General features: G+C 43.2%; 1 protein-coding gene across 1 annotated transcript; it reads left to right on the top strand.

Annotated features, from left to right (window-relative positions):
• The first annotated feature begins 1,136 nt into the window (after nucleotides 1-1,136).
• NKX6-1 (NK6 homeobox 1) lies at nucleotides 1,137-9,172 on the top strand. Its single transcript, XM_048847861.2, has 3 exons — nucleotides 1,137-2,864; nucleotides 4,362-4,534; nucleotides 7,697-9,172. Exons 1-3 carry the CDS (start codon nucleotides 2,306-2,308, stop codon nucleotides 7,946-7,948), a joined length of 984 nt encoding a protein of 327 aa, XP_048703818.2. The 5' UTR covers nucleotides 1,137-2,305; the 3' UTR covers nucleotides 7,949-9,172.
• The last annotated feature ends 4,798 nt before the right edge of the window (nucleotides 9,173-13,970 follow it).

The raw sequence follows: 13,970 nt of genomic DNA, 5'->3' as shown, positions 1-13,970 counted from the left end.
ATCGACATAACGATTTCTCTGCAGACCCGAAATAACAATCCCTTGGTGTGCATTCGATAATTGTTAACTAAAATAATTATAATAATGCATATTTAGACTCAACAGAAAGCAGCCACAGGTAAGAGGAACTCTAATAAAAAAGGGACAAGATCATTGCCAACAACACATCTCACTTACCCACACGTTCATTTATTCCTAACCCCCCCCCCCCCCCCCGCTTGGCGCAGATAAAAAAAAGTTTTTGTTGTGTATATTGCATTGTTGCTGCTTTTTTAAGAATCTGATTCTTGTGTTATTTTGCTTACCAAAGTATAAACAAATAATCAGAAAAGAAAGTATAAGCAAAGGGATCCGGAAGAGAAGCCAAACTTCTCTCTCACATACACACAGGCTGAGTTCCTATCCCGCTAATATGGGATAAACGCATCCATGATGATGATTATGATCCCTCTGCTTAAACAAGAGAGGGTGAAAATGGAAGAAGGAACGGAAGGGTGACACTGAATGAAAGCGATTGAATGAGGAGTGAGGGGGGTGGCTCCGGCTTTGCAGAGTTCATTCAGAGGAAGCTTCGGGCATCTATAGGTTTGTTTAATGAGCAACAAATTAATTTGCAGGATTCTCGGGGACCCCATATGGCACTTAATTAATCCTTTCAGAAGGATCTATACCCTGTGATGTGCCTGCTGCTGCTTGCCATTGGGTCTGTTTTACTTATTCACCAGACAGTCTGTCAAAGAAAAAGAAAAAGAAAGAGGAATATTCAAAATGAAATGGCTGCTTCTGGGTTCCCCCCTTTTCTTTTAGCTTCCCCCAGCCCCCTATTTGTTGAGCACAAATTGACTCCTTTCGTTTTGTTTGCCAGCTCCCATCACCCCCAGCAGATCATCAAGCAGTTTTTTCTCCCAGCCCCCTCCCCAGACCCTATAACCGCGGAGGCCGCGGTCACTATGCAGATGAGCAGGCTCGGCCAGCCCTCTCCGCTCCAGCCAGTCAGACTGGGGGGGGTGGGTTCGGCGCTGGTTCTCCGGGCATCACAATGGGCCGGGTCCTGTAGGGAGGCGTGAGCCTCGGCCCCTCCTCTGATTGCTGCTGCTGACTGACGCCTCTCCAAGTTCTTGGCTTGCCCCTTAGCTAAAGGAGGCAGAGAGTGATGAAAATGTTTTATTACCTTTGAGAGCTTCATGTGAACTGTCAGAGCCAGCCACAGAGAGAGAGAGAGACTTTAGCTGGGAGGGGAGGAGGACACCAAAGTAACCAAGCCAAAGGAGTCCGGGGAGGGGAGGGGAGGGGATGAGAGGAAGGTGAGAAGGAGATAAAGGAGGATCCAGACGCGAACGCAAACCAGACACAGTCACAGAAGTGATGCTTGGGACAGAGAAGAGAGAAGCAGCAGCAGCAAACCCAGAGCCAGACTCTCCTTGAAGCCCCCCGACTTGTATTTGACAACCAGATGTCAGGGACCGGAGGGAGGGGGAGAGAAGCAATGGGAAGGCATTGATGTCTCGGGAGAAAGGAGGGGATCTCTCCTGCATGCAGCATCCAGATCAGGGATCGGAGTGGAGGAGCAGAAGACCCCTTCGGACTTGATGTTTTATGCTGAGGAAGGCACAATCCTCCGGACACCAGCTTGAGAGGAAGGGACAGGGAGCTGCTGGGGCGGCTCCAGAGAACTGACCGCTCTCCCGTAACCAAACAGGCACCGAGTGGGGATCTGTGGCTTGGTTTCATTCTCTACCAGCTGGCGCTTGGTGGTTTTTTTTTTTTTTTTTTTTTTTTTTTTAAGTATTTTGTGGGACTAGGAGGACTCTGTTTCCCCCTCCCTCCCGTGTGTGTGTGTGTGTGTGGGAGGCTGAGACAGGACTTTGGGGCTGACAGAGACTGTGAAACCCCCCTGCACCACGGGAGAACATTTCTTTGGAGAGAGAGAGACAGACACACACACACACACAGCAACTTGGAAGAGTTGCTGCTGCTGCTTCTTTGCGGTCCTCGCCTTCGCATTTACAGACCCCCCCCCCGCCCGCACTCGAGATCCTACTGCCCCCTCCCCGCCTTCTGCGGCTCCCCCTTCCCTCTGTACCGCCACCGGGTCCTTCCCCCCGCGCAGGGCACCTGCCCTCGCCTTCGGAGCCCCCGCACCCTCTGCCGGGACATCGCCCCTTTTCCCCGGCACCCTCCCAGCGGGACAAGCCCCCCGCTGAGCAGCCCGCCCCCCTTCTCCCCTCGCACCCCCCCGCGGCCCCTTCCCGGACTCCCCCCGCGGGCGCCCCGCTGCCCTCCCCCGGCGGCCGGCGGCGCGGCGATGCTGGCGGTGGGGCAGATGGACGGCAGCCCCCGGCAGAGCGCCTTCCTGCTCGGCAGCCCGCCCCTGGCCGCCCTGCACAGCATGGCCGAGATGAAGACCCCGCTGTACCCGGCGTACCCGCTGCCCGCCGGGCCGGCCTCCTCCTCCTCCTCCGCCTCGGCCTCCCCGTCCCCGCCGCTGGGCTCCCCCAACCCGGCCGGCCTCAAGCCGCCGGCCCTGGCCAGCCCCCCGCAGCAGCTCTCGGCCGCCACCCCGCACGGCATCAACGACATCCTGAGCCGGCCCTCCGTGCCCCTGGCCGGGGCCGCCCTGGCCTCCGCGTCGCCCTCCGGCTCCTCCTCGTCCCCCGCCGGCCTCCTGGCCGGCCTGCCCCGCTTCAGCAGCCTCAGCCCCCCGCCGCCGCCCCCCGGGCTCTACTTCAGCCCCAGCGCCGCCGCCGTGGCCGTGGGCCGCTACCCCAAGCCCCTGGCCGAGCTGCCCGGCAGGACCCCGATCTTCTGGCCCGGGGTGATGCAGAGTCCGCCCTGGAGAGACGCGCGCCTCGCCTGCACCCCCCGTGAGTACCGCCGCCCCGGCTGTGGCTGGAGGGGGGTGGGCTGCTTTCCTAGCATAGGCAATGGCCCCCACTTGTTCGGGTAACATCCCAGCCCTCGGAATCCTGCCCTGGGGGCAGCTCCAGCGCGGCCTGGGTCACCCTCCCTCCCTATTCCTTGCCTCCCGCTCTGTCCTGTTGCTCAGATTTTGGTTGCTTGCAATGCACGCCACAGGGCTGCAGGGCGCTGGTTAGCGGGAGAGGCAACGAACTTATTTAGGGCTTGCTGTACTTCAGTGCATCCTTTTACCACCACCCCCGACCCCCTATCGCACTGTTATTTGGGGGAGAGAGAAGGGGAAATGCTGCCCCCCGTGATTTTGTGTAGGAAGTAGTATGATCAGTGGTGAATCGATTCAAGGTGTTTTTGTTTTACTCACCACACCATCCTCTTAGCTGCATTTTGGTTCAGTGCTTGGTACAGTTAGCACGGTGCTGCTTTTGCTGCCTTTACTTTTTCTCCTGCTCCTGCTTCATCTCTGACTTTCTATTTACTTCTACTTCATGCTGCCTGAATGCCCTCTGGCGTATACCAGTTAGCATTTGCTCCCAGCTTTAATTGCAGGCACCTTCTGTAAAAATTTAGAAGGGTTAGTTAGGAGATGTGTCTAATAGGGCAAAGAAAAGCTGTAGTGTCCCAGATTTCTCGGGGATAAAAGTTTTAAAGGCCAAACCCTTCTTCCCCTGCCCTTTCAGAGAGAGGCTTTTATAAACTCGGGACGTTTATGCCTCATCTTTTCTCTCTCTTTATTTTGATGCTGCGACACTTCCAAGTTCCTGTAACGGTTTTCTTATTACTGATGACTTTTGTAACACTGAGCACAGTGATGTTCCAAGCTTACATTTGAAAGGGTTGGCTTTACTAAAACCGTTTTGATCATTGTGCATACTAGAATCCTTACAATAACAAACAGTTACTGTCTGAACACCTGAAAGCACGTTAAATGATGAAAATATATGACATGCATTATTTGGCTTGTTGGCAATTTAGACACTCACAGCTGGGGTGTGTGCATGTGTCTATGAAAGCATTGAAAATGTCAAGTTATTGCTTACGAATAATGGGAAGTTTTTACAAAAACAGTTTTCTCATTTTATTTTTCCTAAAAGGACTTTTAAGTTGAAATATCTCTGATTCAACTCCTCCTCCCCCTTCCCCTTTTTTGAGTTTGGGTCATACACAAACTTTCCCCAAGAAGAACCCTTTATAGTAACCTACTTTTATCGACTACCGTTTTTGTGGGAGAGTAATTTTTGCCTGCTCAGAATTTAGACCCTCTAAAGAAAGGGGCGTCAGGAAAAGATATGCATCGCTTTGAAACTGGCGACATTCTAATAGGGAATTCGTTCCTCCATGTATAGAAAAAAAACCAACCTTTCCCTTGACAGCAAATTTCATAGCTAAGCATTTTTCCAAATGAACAGATTAACATATCTGTCTATGCATTCATTCTTTTCCAGATCAAGGTTCAATTTTGCTGGATAAAGACGGAAAGAGAAAACATACAAGACCCACTTTTTCTGGCCAGCAGATTTTCGCCCTGGAAAAGACTTTTGAGCAGACCAAATATTTAGCAGGACCAGAGAGAGCCAGGCTAGCCTATTCACTGGGGATGACAGAGAGTCAAGTCAAGGTGAGATGATCATGTCAAACATTAGATAAGAGACTCAAGCCCACACATTGCTGAGACTGGGCGGAGTGTGAAAAATACATATACAAAGGAGCCCTGATATAAGATATTGATGAACAAAAGGAATCAGGCGCATGCCTTTGAAATCAGGTTAATCTTAAATGGATACGTATGCTCTCTGCACATACACCATTACTGCCAGAACAAAGCCATTGCAAAATATTATTGCTAACTAAATCCGTTGCATAGATGGCTCCTTTTAGTATATTAAAAAAGGCACTTAGGTTGGCAATTATTTGCAGTTTATAATTAATAGTGTTATTTATGAGAATATGGCATAATTTTTAAAACCGTAATTTATTTTAAAATAATTTAAAATTAGGAATGCTTATAAAATTACCCCAAAATATTATGTTTACTGTGCCATAAAATTGGGAGAGGTAAGGAGTAATATTGTTGAATACTTAAATACAAACAAGTGTAGTCTGTGTTAGAAGGCTAATACTTGGACAATACATTTTCTGACCCTGTAGCCATGCAATGTTTGGTCATTAGATGTTGAAATGATTACGACAAATAGTTAAAATGTGATATCGTTCTCCTGGCTAAGGGCAAAAACACAAATTTGTGCATGTTTGGGATCCAGTGTGCTTACAATGGTTCAAACTTTAGAAATCTTGCCTTGAATGGGAAAGGAATTGAGCTACCAAGCATAAAGTGGATCGGATGGTTTACACATTCCCTCCCCGAATCTGTTTATTTTAGCTAAACACTGAAATATTTCACAGAGATACGGTTTTGATAAGTTAAAATGCTAATGCAGGCTACTGCGTGTTTCTTGTTCAGGGAATTGTATTTAAAGATAAATTCTCTATGCTGCTTTTTAACAAATGTAACAGTTTCTGTGTTAAGGGGCCTCTTTATGGATTCTCATTCTCCCAGAGTTATCTGGAGCCCCTCATTTGTCACTGTAAATATGTCTAAATGGCTGTGAATAAATTGTTACAGCCCGTACAATGAAAATAACAACCCCCTCCTCTTACTCTGCCCTTTCTAAGATAAAATATGTAACAGAAGAGGGGACATTAGAGAACTATTCAATGTAAAATGTTTATTGTCACATATGAGCAGGATTAAAGTACTGTGTAGTCACTGAGTGTACTGGAAGTGTAGTTAGATTTGTTTCCTTTCAAATGAACACTTTCATTCCATGCATAGGAATCGTTCTGCGACACTGAAATTATGTTTTGCATAATAGGATTCGTGACTTGGATTTTAGAGAGGAAAAAACCCAAACAACCTGTAAATTGTTCCTTTCTTTTACAACAAATTTTTAATCTATTTTTAATGTATTGTATAAATGTGATTTCATCTTTAAAAGCCATAGCAATAAAAAAATTGCATTTTTAACCTGATGACGCAGCACAGAGCAAGTTTCTGAGACCAGTTAGCCTTACCTCTTACTATTTGACTATTTGAATTTAGAACATTAGAAACACATGCTTTTCACTTGAATTACATTTAGGACTACAGACATCTAAATAAAGACGCATATGTTTTCATGGGAGATGGTGTCCCATCAAGTTTGATCCATGTTAGTTGAGTTTTGATTAAACAAACTGAACAGGCAAAAACATAGTAGGGGAAAGAGGAGGAAAAGAAGAAATGTAGATCTTAACAGAAAATTAAGAGGAGTAAAATTATTCCTGCCCTCCATTAGTATGAAAAGGTTGGTTTAAAAGTCTCCAAGGCTCGTTTTGAAACTCCATAAAATAAAATAAAAATAAAATAAAATAAATAAAAAGCAAGTGAACCAAAACCGCACAAAATGCTCCTTCATCAGAACAAAAAGCAACTGAAATATGCCTGGACCCTGAAAAATTCTTTAACTACCAATAATAATTCTGCAGTAGCAAAAGCAAGAATTCTGTGGTGATAACAACACTACAGTAATAATTATAATAACTTATTTCAGAGGAACAGCCGTGTTAGTCTGTATTCGCAAAAAGAAAAGGAGTACTTGTGGCACCTTAGAGACTAACGAATTTATTTGAGCATGAGCTTTCGTGAGCTACAGCTCACTTCAGCTGTAGCTCACGAAAGCTCATGCTCAAATAAATTCGTTAGTCTCTAAGGTGCCACAAGTACTCCTTTTCTTTATAATAACTTAGAATGATAATAATAATGATAATAACCACAATATGAATACTAAGCATACCATGGTAGCCAATAATAGTATGATATGCATACTGGTAACTTAATATTAATAATTACAGATATGGTATGAATATTAATCTGTAGTAATAATAATAAAAGTATAGCACAAATACCAATCATTATATGGTAACAGTAGTAATAGCTGTATGGTGATAATTATAATTTTAGATTAATAACTATTATATGAATACTTAAGTGTCTGTGGTAATAAAATAATTATTTATGAATACCTTATGGTATAATAACAATAATAATTATATAGCATAGTAATAACTATTATATCAGGGATACTAATAACACTGTGGTAAGATTAATAGTAATAACTATGGTGTGGATATTAATCCCTCTAGAGTAGCAATAACTTCATAGTATTAATAACTAAGATACCAACACTAAGGCGACAACAGTAGTACTCACATAGTATGTTTGATGATAATTCTATTACGATAATTATGGAATGAATATAAATAACTATGTTAGTAATAATACACATGGGATGAACACTAGTAGGTGTATGGAAATAAGAAAACAATACTATGTACTGACTAGTAATACCTCTGCAGTGGTAATAACACGATAGTAGTAATAACGTTGACAATGGTACAAATATTAATCACTGTTCGCTAGTGGTGATCAGCATGGTATGAATACGAATAAGTGGATGGTAGGACTAGTCACCACAACTCTGTGATGGGGAGACTGGTACCTCCATGGGCGTAACAGCTGTGCTACGGAGGCTAAAAATTTTGTGGTGGCAGAAATAACAAGAGCTCTGGTAGGAATCCTGCCGGCTGTCTGGTGCTACCAGCAGCTCCTGGGTGGTGCTAAGGCTCCCGGTGACGCTGAGGGTCACAAGCAGAGTACAGATGTGGTTGCTGACTTTGACCTGCCCCGGGTCAGTAATTCCCCCCTTCTCTCTCTCTGTTCGCTGCGGCTGGGCCCCTGCAGGTTTGGTTCCAGAACCGGCGCACCAAGTGGCGGAAGAAGCACGCGGCCGAGATGGCCACGGCTAAGAAGAAGCAGGACTCGGAGACCGAGAGGCTGAAGGGGGCCTCGGAGAACGAGGAGGAGGACGATGACTACAACAAGCCTCTGGACCCTAACTCGGACGACGAGAAAATCACCCAGCTGCTGAAGAAACACAAGTCGAGCAGCAGCAGCTTGCTCCTGCACACATCTGAGAACGAGAGTTCCTCTTAAAGGGGTTTCAGAGGAGGGGGCCGGGGCCCAGGCGGACTCGGAGGACACTTGCTATTTTCTGAGATGTTGTACATATCTATTTTTCTAGACTTTATCAGCTGTCGGAGAGGAAAGAGGCAGAAAAAGACGGCGAGTAAACAAACATCCAAACCCAACGCCCCCCTGCTCCTCTGGCCTGGCCCTTGGCCGCTGGTGCTGTTGTTGTAGGGTCGCAGGGGGGCTGTCTGAGTGCTCCCTCTTCTTTTGCAGACTCCAGGGCAGCTGAGGGGGAAAGGAGGGACCTACTTCCACCCACACAGCTCCTGCTGGGCGGACTAAAGCAACCTGTTGAAGGCTCTTTGTAAATAAATCGTGAGTCACACTGACTATAGAAGTTACTTTACTGTGAATATTTAAAATGTAAAATACTTTTTTTTTTTAATAGAAAGGGTTGGGTTGGGTCCTACCCACAACCACCTCCACCCCCTTGTCTGGCTTTTTAAAAAGAACTGTTCTTTTGAATAGTGAATTGTGGAATATAAATACTGGGATTAGTTTGTGGTCTCTTCCCCCACCTTCGCTGCTTATTCTGAACTTTCTCCTGCAGATCTTGATTCCCTTCTAATTTGAACTGAGGCCCTCCATTAAGGGCATCTATTAAGAGATTTGAAACAAACAGTCTACTGATGTTTTGCCAAGTATGACGAAGTCTTTGCTGGAACACCCCCTCCCATTCTGAAATTGCAACCGCCCTGAATGCTATTTATTAGTGTTTTTTTTAAATACTATTTTTGGACGGTGGGGGTGGGGCAAATTTAAATAGTTTCCTTTAATTTAACCCATTTCCAATAAAATGCGTGTTAAAAGTAGCTGGTGGGAATTGTTACAACCACTTTCAGTCGAAAATATAAAAAATCATTTAGATGCTGTAATTGAATTTAAAGTGTGTTTTCTTTTGTATTATAAAGAATACTATAGAATGTAAATTGTTTTCTTTTTAAAGCTAATAATGATGATATATTAGCATCTTAACATTTATTAATTAATTTATATTAAAATAATTTGGTTTGTAAAGAGAAGAGCCCTTTGCAAGACCAGTTAAATGTAATGCACTTTCTGTTAAAAAAAAAAAAGATAAATCAATTAAAACCAATTTAAAGACGTTTGTTGCCTCGACTAAAGGGTACAGATCATCTGATCTCATCAGAGATTAAATAATAAAACTGACGGTACGAAAAAAGATAACTTGGGTTCTTTTGTTCATTTCCAGGAACATTTAAAAAAAAAACTATGTAAAATATCACTTCCTCCAGAAGGTTCAAGAGTAATACAAATAAAATAAGCGATCGTTTATTTGGAAAATATAAAGTTGCTATTCCTGGTGTGTATTTTTTTTCACGAGAGCTCTTTTCCTTTTGTAGAACCTCTCTGGAGAATTCAGGAAGTCGTAATTTCCATATATATCCGAGATAGGTTAATCTCAGGCCAATATAGGGTGTATTAACTTTTTAAGCAGCAAGCAACACAAGCCATTATCAGGGATGACATGTTAACATTATTATGGGAAAGACACTATTTTCCAGGAAGAAAGCGATTAATATGAGTCTAGCTAGGGGTCTAAAGTAAATGATTAGACCCAATATAGAAACAACTGTTTTAAATCGAAACGCGTCGTTTAGCTATGATCATTTCCATATCTAAACAGTGGATAACTATTGTTATTTCTTTTATGGCTGAACTTAAGCAAACATAAACGCTGAGAGTTGAGCAAAATAATCAGTTATTCTGCAGTTTAGAAAAATATTACTATTGTGTCCGGTTATATGAGGGTATTTGATTTTTAAACAAAAGCAGGGAAACAACACTTTCCTGAAGCAACATCTTCACTTAAACTCTAGAGGGCCTGACTCTGTATATTGAGTAGATGTTTTGTCTGAGTAAGGCGTTTAGGATCGGGTCCAGAGGAATTTATGTACCGGTACGTTTTTACAAATATAAACGATAAGGTGCATTTATTTCTCTCAATGTTTCCCCACCACAGCTTTTACCAGCGTATAAGGTTCCAAGGTATAGCATCTAAATTCCACTCTGCTCTTCCAAAAGGTGACTTTGGAGCCTATATTTCTTTTGATAAAGCAGAATATTTCAAACTTGCAGGTTCACGATCTGCAGCATAAACCTGCCATTCTCTTCAGATTTTCACTTCTTCCTAAAACCTTTATAACGTATACAAAACCTGACTCTGAGACGCTAAGCTGTTTACAGGGCATCAAGTCAAAATACTTCCAGTTTTGCAGTTATTCTTAAAACAAGGTGATTTAAAAAACAAACAACCCACCCATTCACCGTTGTCAACGTATCGATCATTTTTTACAGTTGCAGATATGACTCTCTCTTAGGACTGGATGCAAGCCCCTTGTTCAGTGATATCACAACACCGAGCCAACAGATCTGGAAGAGAAAAATGTGTGACCATTTCAAAACTCGCGCTGCCTTTTTTACATGCCCACACAAATGTCTTAAATTCTGTTCATTTTACTCAGTCTTGAGTAGCTTCAATAAATCAACTTCTTTCTCAGATAACTGCTTCTGCTTTAAAGTGTTTATTCAATCCCAGACCAGGATTCATTTTATTTTATTTTGTAAATATGCGATTCTATTTTCCAAGGCGATTCTATTTTCCCTCAAAAGCTAGAGCAGTTTTAATTCTATATGCCTAGAGCAAAAATTCTGTATCACACAAAAACACGCCTTTTGTACATCTCTTGATACCGCACTTTGTGTGTCACTGAGCAATGGTTTGTATACAGCGGGCCATGTTGTACTGGTTTCTTTCTTTCTTTCTTCTTTTTTTTTTTCCAGTTGACTGCAGCACTGACTTTGGCTTTCCAGTTAATTTACTTCTACACAGAGACCCAGCTGGCCATCAGTTGCAGTTGGCACTATAAAACTAGAATTATAGGGGAAAAAGCCCAACTCTGATCGCTTGGTTAGTTTGGTTTTGTCTAGGGTATTTGTGAAAAGAACAGTTTATTCATATGATCTCACTTTTTTCTTTGTGGTTAAGGCTTTGAAAACAAAATGGAGATTAGAGCGGGATGCAAAACATCCTTCACATCGAGTAGAGGACTTTTATGAAGAAAGCTAATAAATAATGTCACGATCATTGTTACAAATATCCTAGCTAACAACTAGGGATAAATGTCACTGGTTTTTATAAGGTTTAAAGTTCACCTGCTGAAATTTTAAAATCTGTGATCGGCACTGAATAGATCTCAGGAAAACAGAGCATAGACGCTCGCTTTGCCATACAGAAGAGAGCAATCGAACCACCAAGTTAGAATGTTGCTTAATTAAATAAGCTAGAATCGTGCTTAAACCAAACACCTCCACGACGTGCCAGTGTGTCTTTGCGCTGTCCACCAGTGGGGAAAGGTCCTGCTGGTTCAACTCACGTGAATAGTCTCAATTTAAGTAGAGTTTAATTTAAGCTAATTTAAAGCCAGTAAAATTTGAGGTTTGAGGAAAGCTCCTTTAGAGATCGACAGAGGTCACGATGTGCTTGTTTAGATATATTTCCCTCCACCTCTCATGGTATATTGAGGCACCAACCATTGAGAGCAGATGAATATGTCGGTTGCCATTTGTTTTCCCACTGTTCTCACTTTCCTTGACATTTTACCTGGGCGTTATATGGATATCTATTTATTGTATTACAATCAGCCCAAATAACACTTAAATAAATAATGAAATAACGGGTGTTAATATGGCCCTCTCGCACAGTGCTCCTGACAAGTAGCCTATGTAGATGAGTACATTAAAACAGTGTCAATTTAGGGGAGATCAACATCTCCCTGTCCATTGAGTTTGTCATCATCGCAAACACTAAAGGAGTGAAATTCCACTTGGGAACTCTCGCACTCGGCAGTTTAAAGAGACAGTAACTCTTTTGTTAATCATTGACAATAGCGCGGTATAATAATAACCGAGATAAATAGCAGATTTCATCTATACTCCCTATTTCAGGCTAATCTCAACAGCTTTGTCTACAGACAACTTTTTTTTTTAATGCGACCTTTGATGTAAACCCAGCTTCTCTATCTTGTGTGTTTTTCTGAGGGAGGGAAATAAAGTCTGTTATTTCAGTATTTACCCTGCCTTATTCTTTGACATTTGTATCCTCCTGAGAGCAGACGAGTAAGATACTGCGAGATAAACTTCTCACTATTTAACATGAGGATTTGATGGGATCCATCATGCTTTTTAACACGACCATTTTACAAATCAGCCAGAGAAGTCGCAACGGAAACCTCATGCCTTAATTTCCAATTAATCTTTGAACTAGAAGAAATTAGTATTATTTTGATCAAACAACCATAACCCACCGATAATATTCTGAGCCGAACAAAAAAATCCCTTTCTTTTACATATAATACTCAATCTTACGCAGAAGACACAGGTGTTGCATAGTATATCCTGGGTATCTGTCTGCTCTCAGGCCCCTCACTGATAATAAGGAAAACTGCAGGAAAAACTGATCATTAGTGTTAAAATCCTAAAATGGGTTTGTAATCTGGCTGCCTTTCTCAGCAATATGAAATATACCCCGGGATCTAAGAACTGACAAACGCAAATATTATTATTCAACATACAGGGCTATCTGCAACAATGGAGATTATTTCAGAAATATATTGGAGAGTCTATTAGAAAAGGTAGTTTCGTAAAGTCATTATTTTACTCTTTGGTCATAAAATATTTGTCAAAATAGAATGCATCTGTATAACTTATATAAGTATGTCTCTGTTCCTATAGCTGTAAAAGTTAAAGTTATAAATTAGAATAACATATAGATGTTAAATAAATATTCCCATGTGAGGGGGCCCAATCCTGCATTCTTGTTTCAGGCAAAGCTCACACTGAACTCAATGGAACGTCTGCCTGAGTACATGCAAATCAGGGCTCATAATTCAAATTGTGGGCCAAACTCCGCTCGCTTGACTGGGTTTCCCCGATTTCACGGGGCTGCTGGAGTGAACAGACAACGGATCAGGTTTTGGCCTTGTCTGTTCCATTTTGCGTTAGGTGTGAAACCAGCTGCCTCTGACCTGGGCAAGTTTTCAGTGGCAAATACAAGCATCCCCTTCTTGGCACGTTGTTTGTCAACCCCAAACGTGTTATGATGGGAACTGACAGCTAAGAGCAAACGTCCCAGTGATCTGGCGAATTCAAAAAGAGAAAACCGTGCTTTCCTCGCTCTGGGCATCTAGCGCTCCGTTCTTGCAGGGGTTCGGACGTAGCTGACCCATCTCATACACGCAAAGACACTGCACGGTGAAAAGGTTTGCCCCTGAGCGGCCTCTTTGCTTTGATCTCTCTCCGTCTAACCTACTCTGTAAGCTGTGCCAGGCTGGACAGATGCTCCCCGTTTTCGTGACCGGGACTCAGCCTTGGGACTCAGCCCAGTGCGAGGTAGTTGCCACCCGTGGAGACAACATACATATTTATATGGAGCTAACGTGCCAAGGGGGAGGCTAGGGGAAAGAAATGAAAACGGAAAATCAGAGGCTGAGACACATTCCGCGTTCAGGAGTTATTTGGTATTGACTTCATCATAGCACCCCCGTAATAATGAGGACAAATTCTAGTCCAACTCGAGTCAATGGCATCTATGGAAGGTGGCTCTCAATGTTCAGGATCCATCACAACTACTAGACTGATTCGCACTCCACGGGGAGTGGCCTGGTCCCATTCAATAAATGAGATTTCTCATCTTCAGACCAGCCAGTCAAGAGGCACCAGAATTTGCCCCGGGACTGGCAGATCTCTGGAAATTAGCTGGCCAGAGTGAGAAGGGCAATGGATCGGGGCTGTGCTGTATCTGGTCCTCCAAGCTCTGTTCTACCGTCACTTTTCCCCATTCCTTCTGCATTGCTGTCCAGATCAAGTCTGGCTAGCTCGGTGGTTGATTGGTGTTTGGCTAGGCAAGATTACTGTACGTAGAAAGGGACTTGTGTCCTAGTCTTTGCCCCATGAGCAGAGTTAG

The sequence above is a fragment of the Caretta caretta genome, chromosome 4 (genome assembly GCF_965140235.1).
Source record: "Caretta caretta isolate rCarCar2 chromosome 4, rCarCar1.hap1, whole genome shotgun sequence".
Lineage (NCBI taxonomy): Eukaryota > Metazoa > Chordata > Testudines > Cheloniidae > Caretta > Caretta caretta.
Note: the sequence above shows the minus strand (reverse complement) of the source record. Positions and strands in the feature narration are given on the sequence as shown.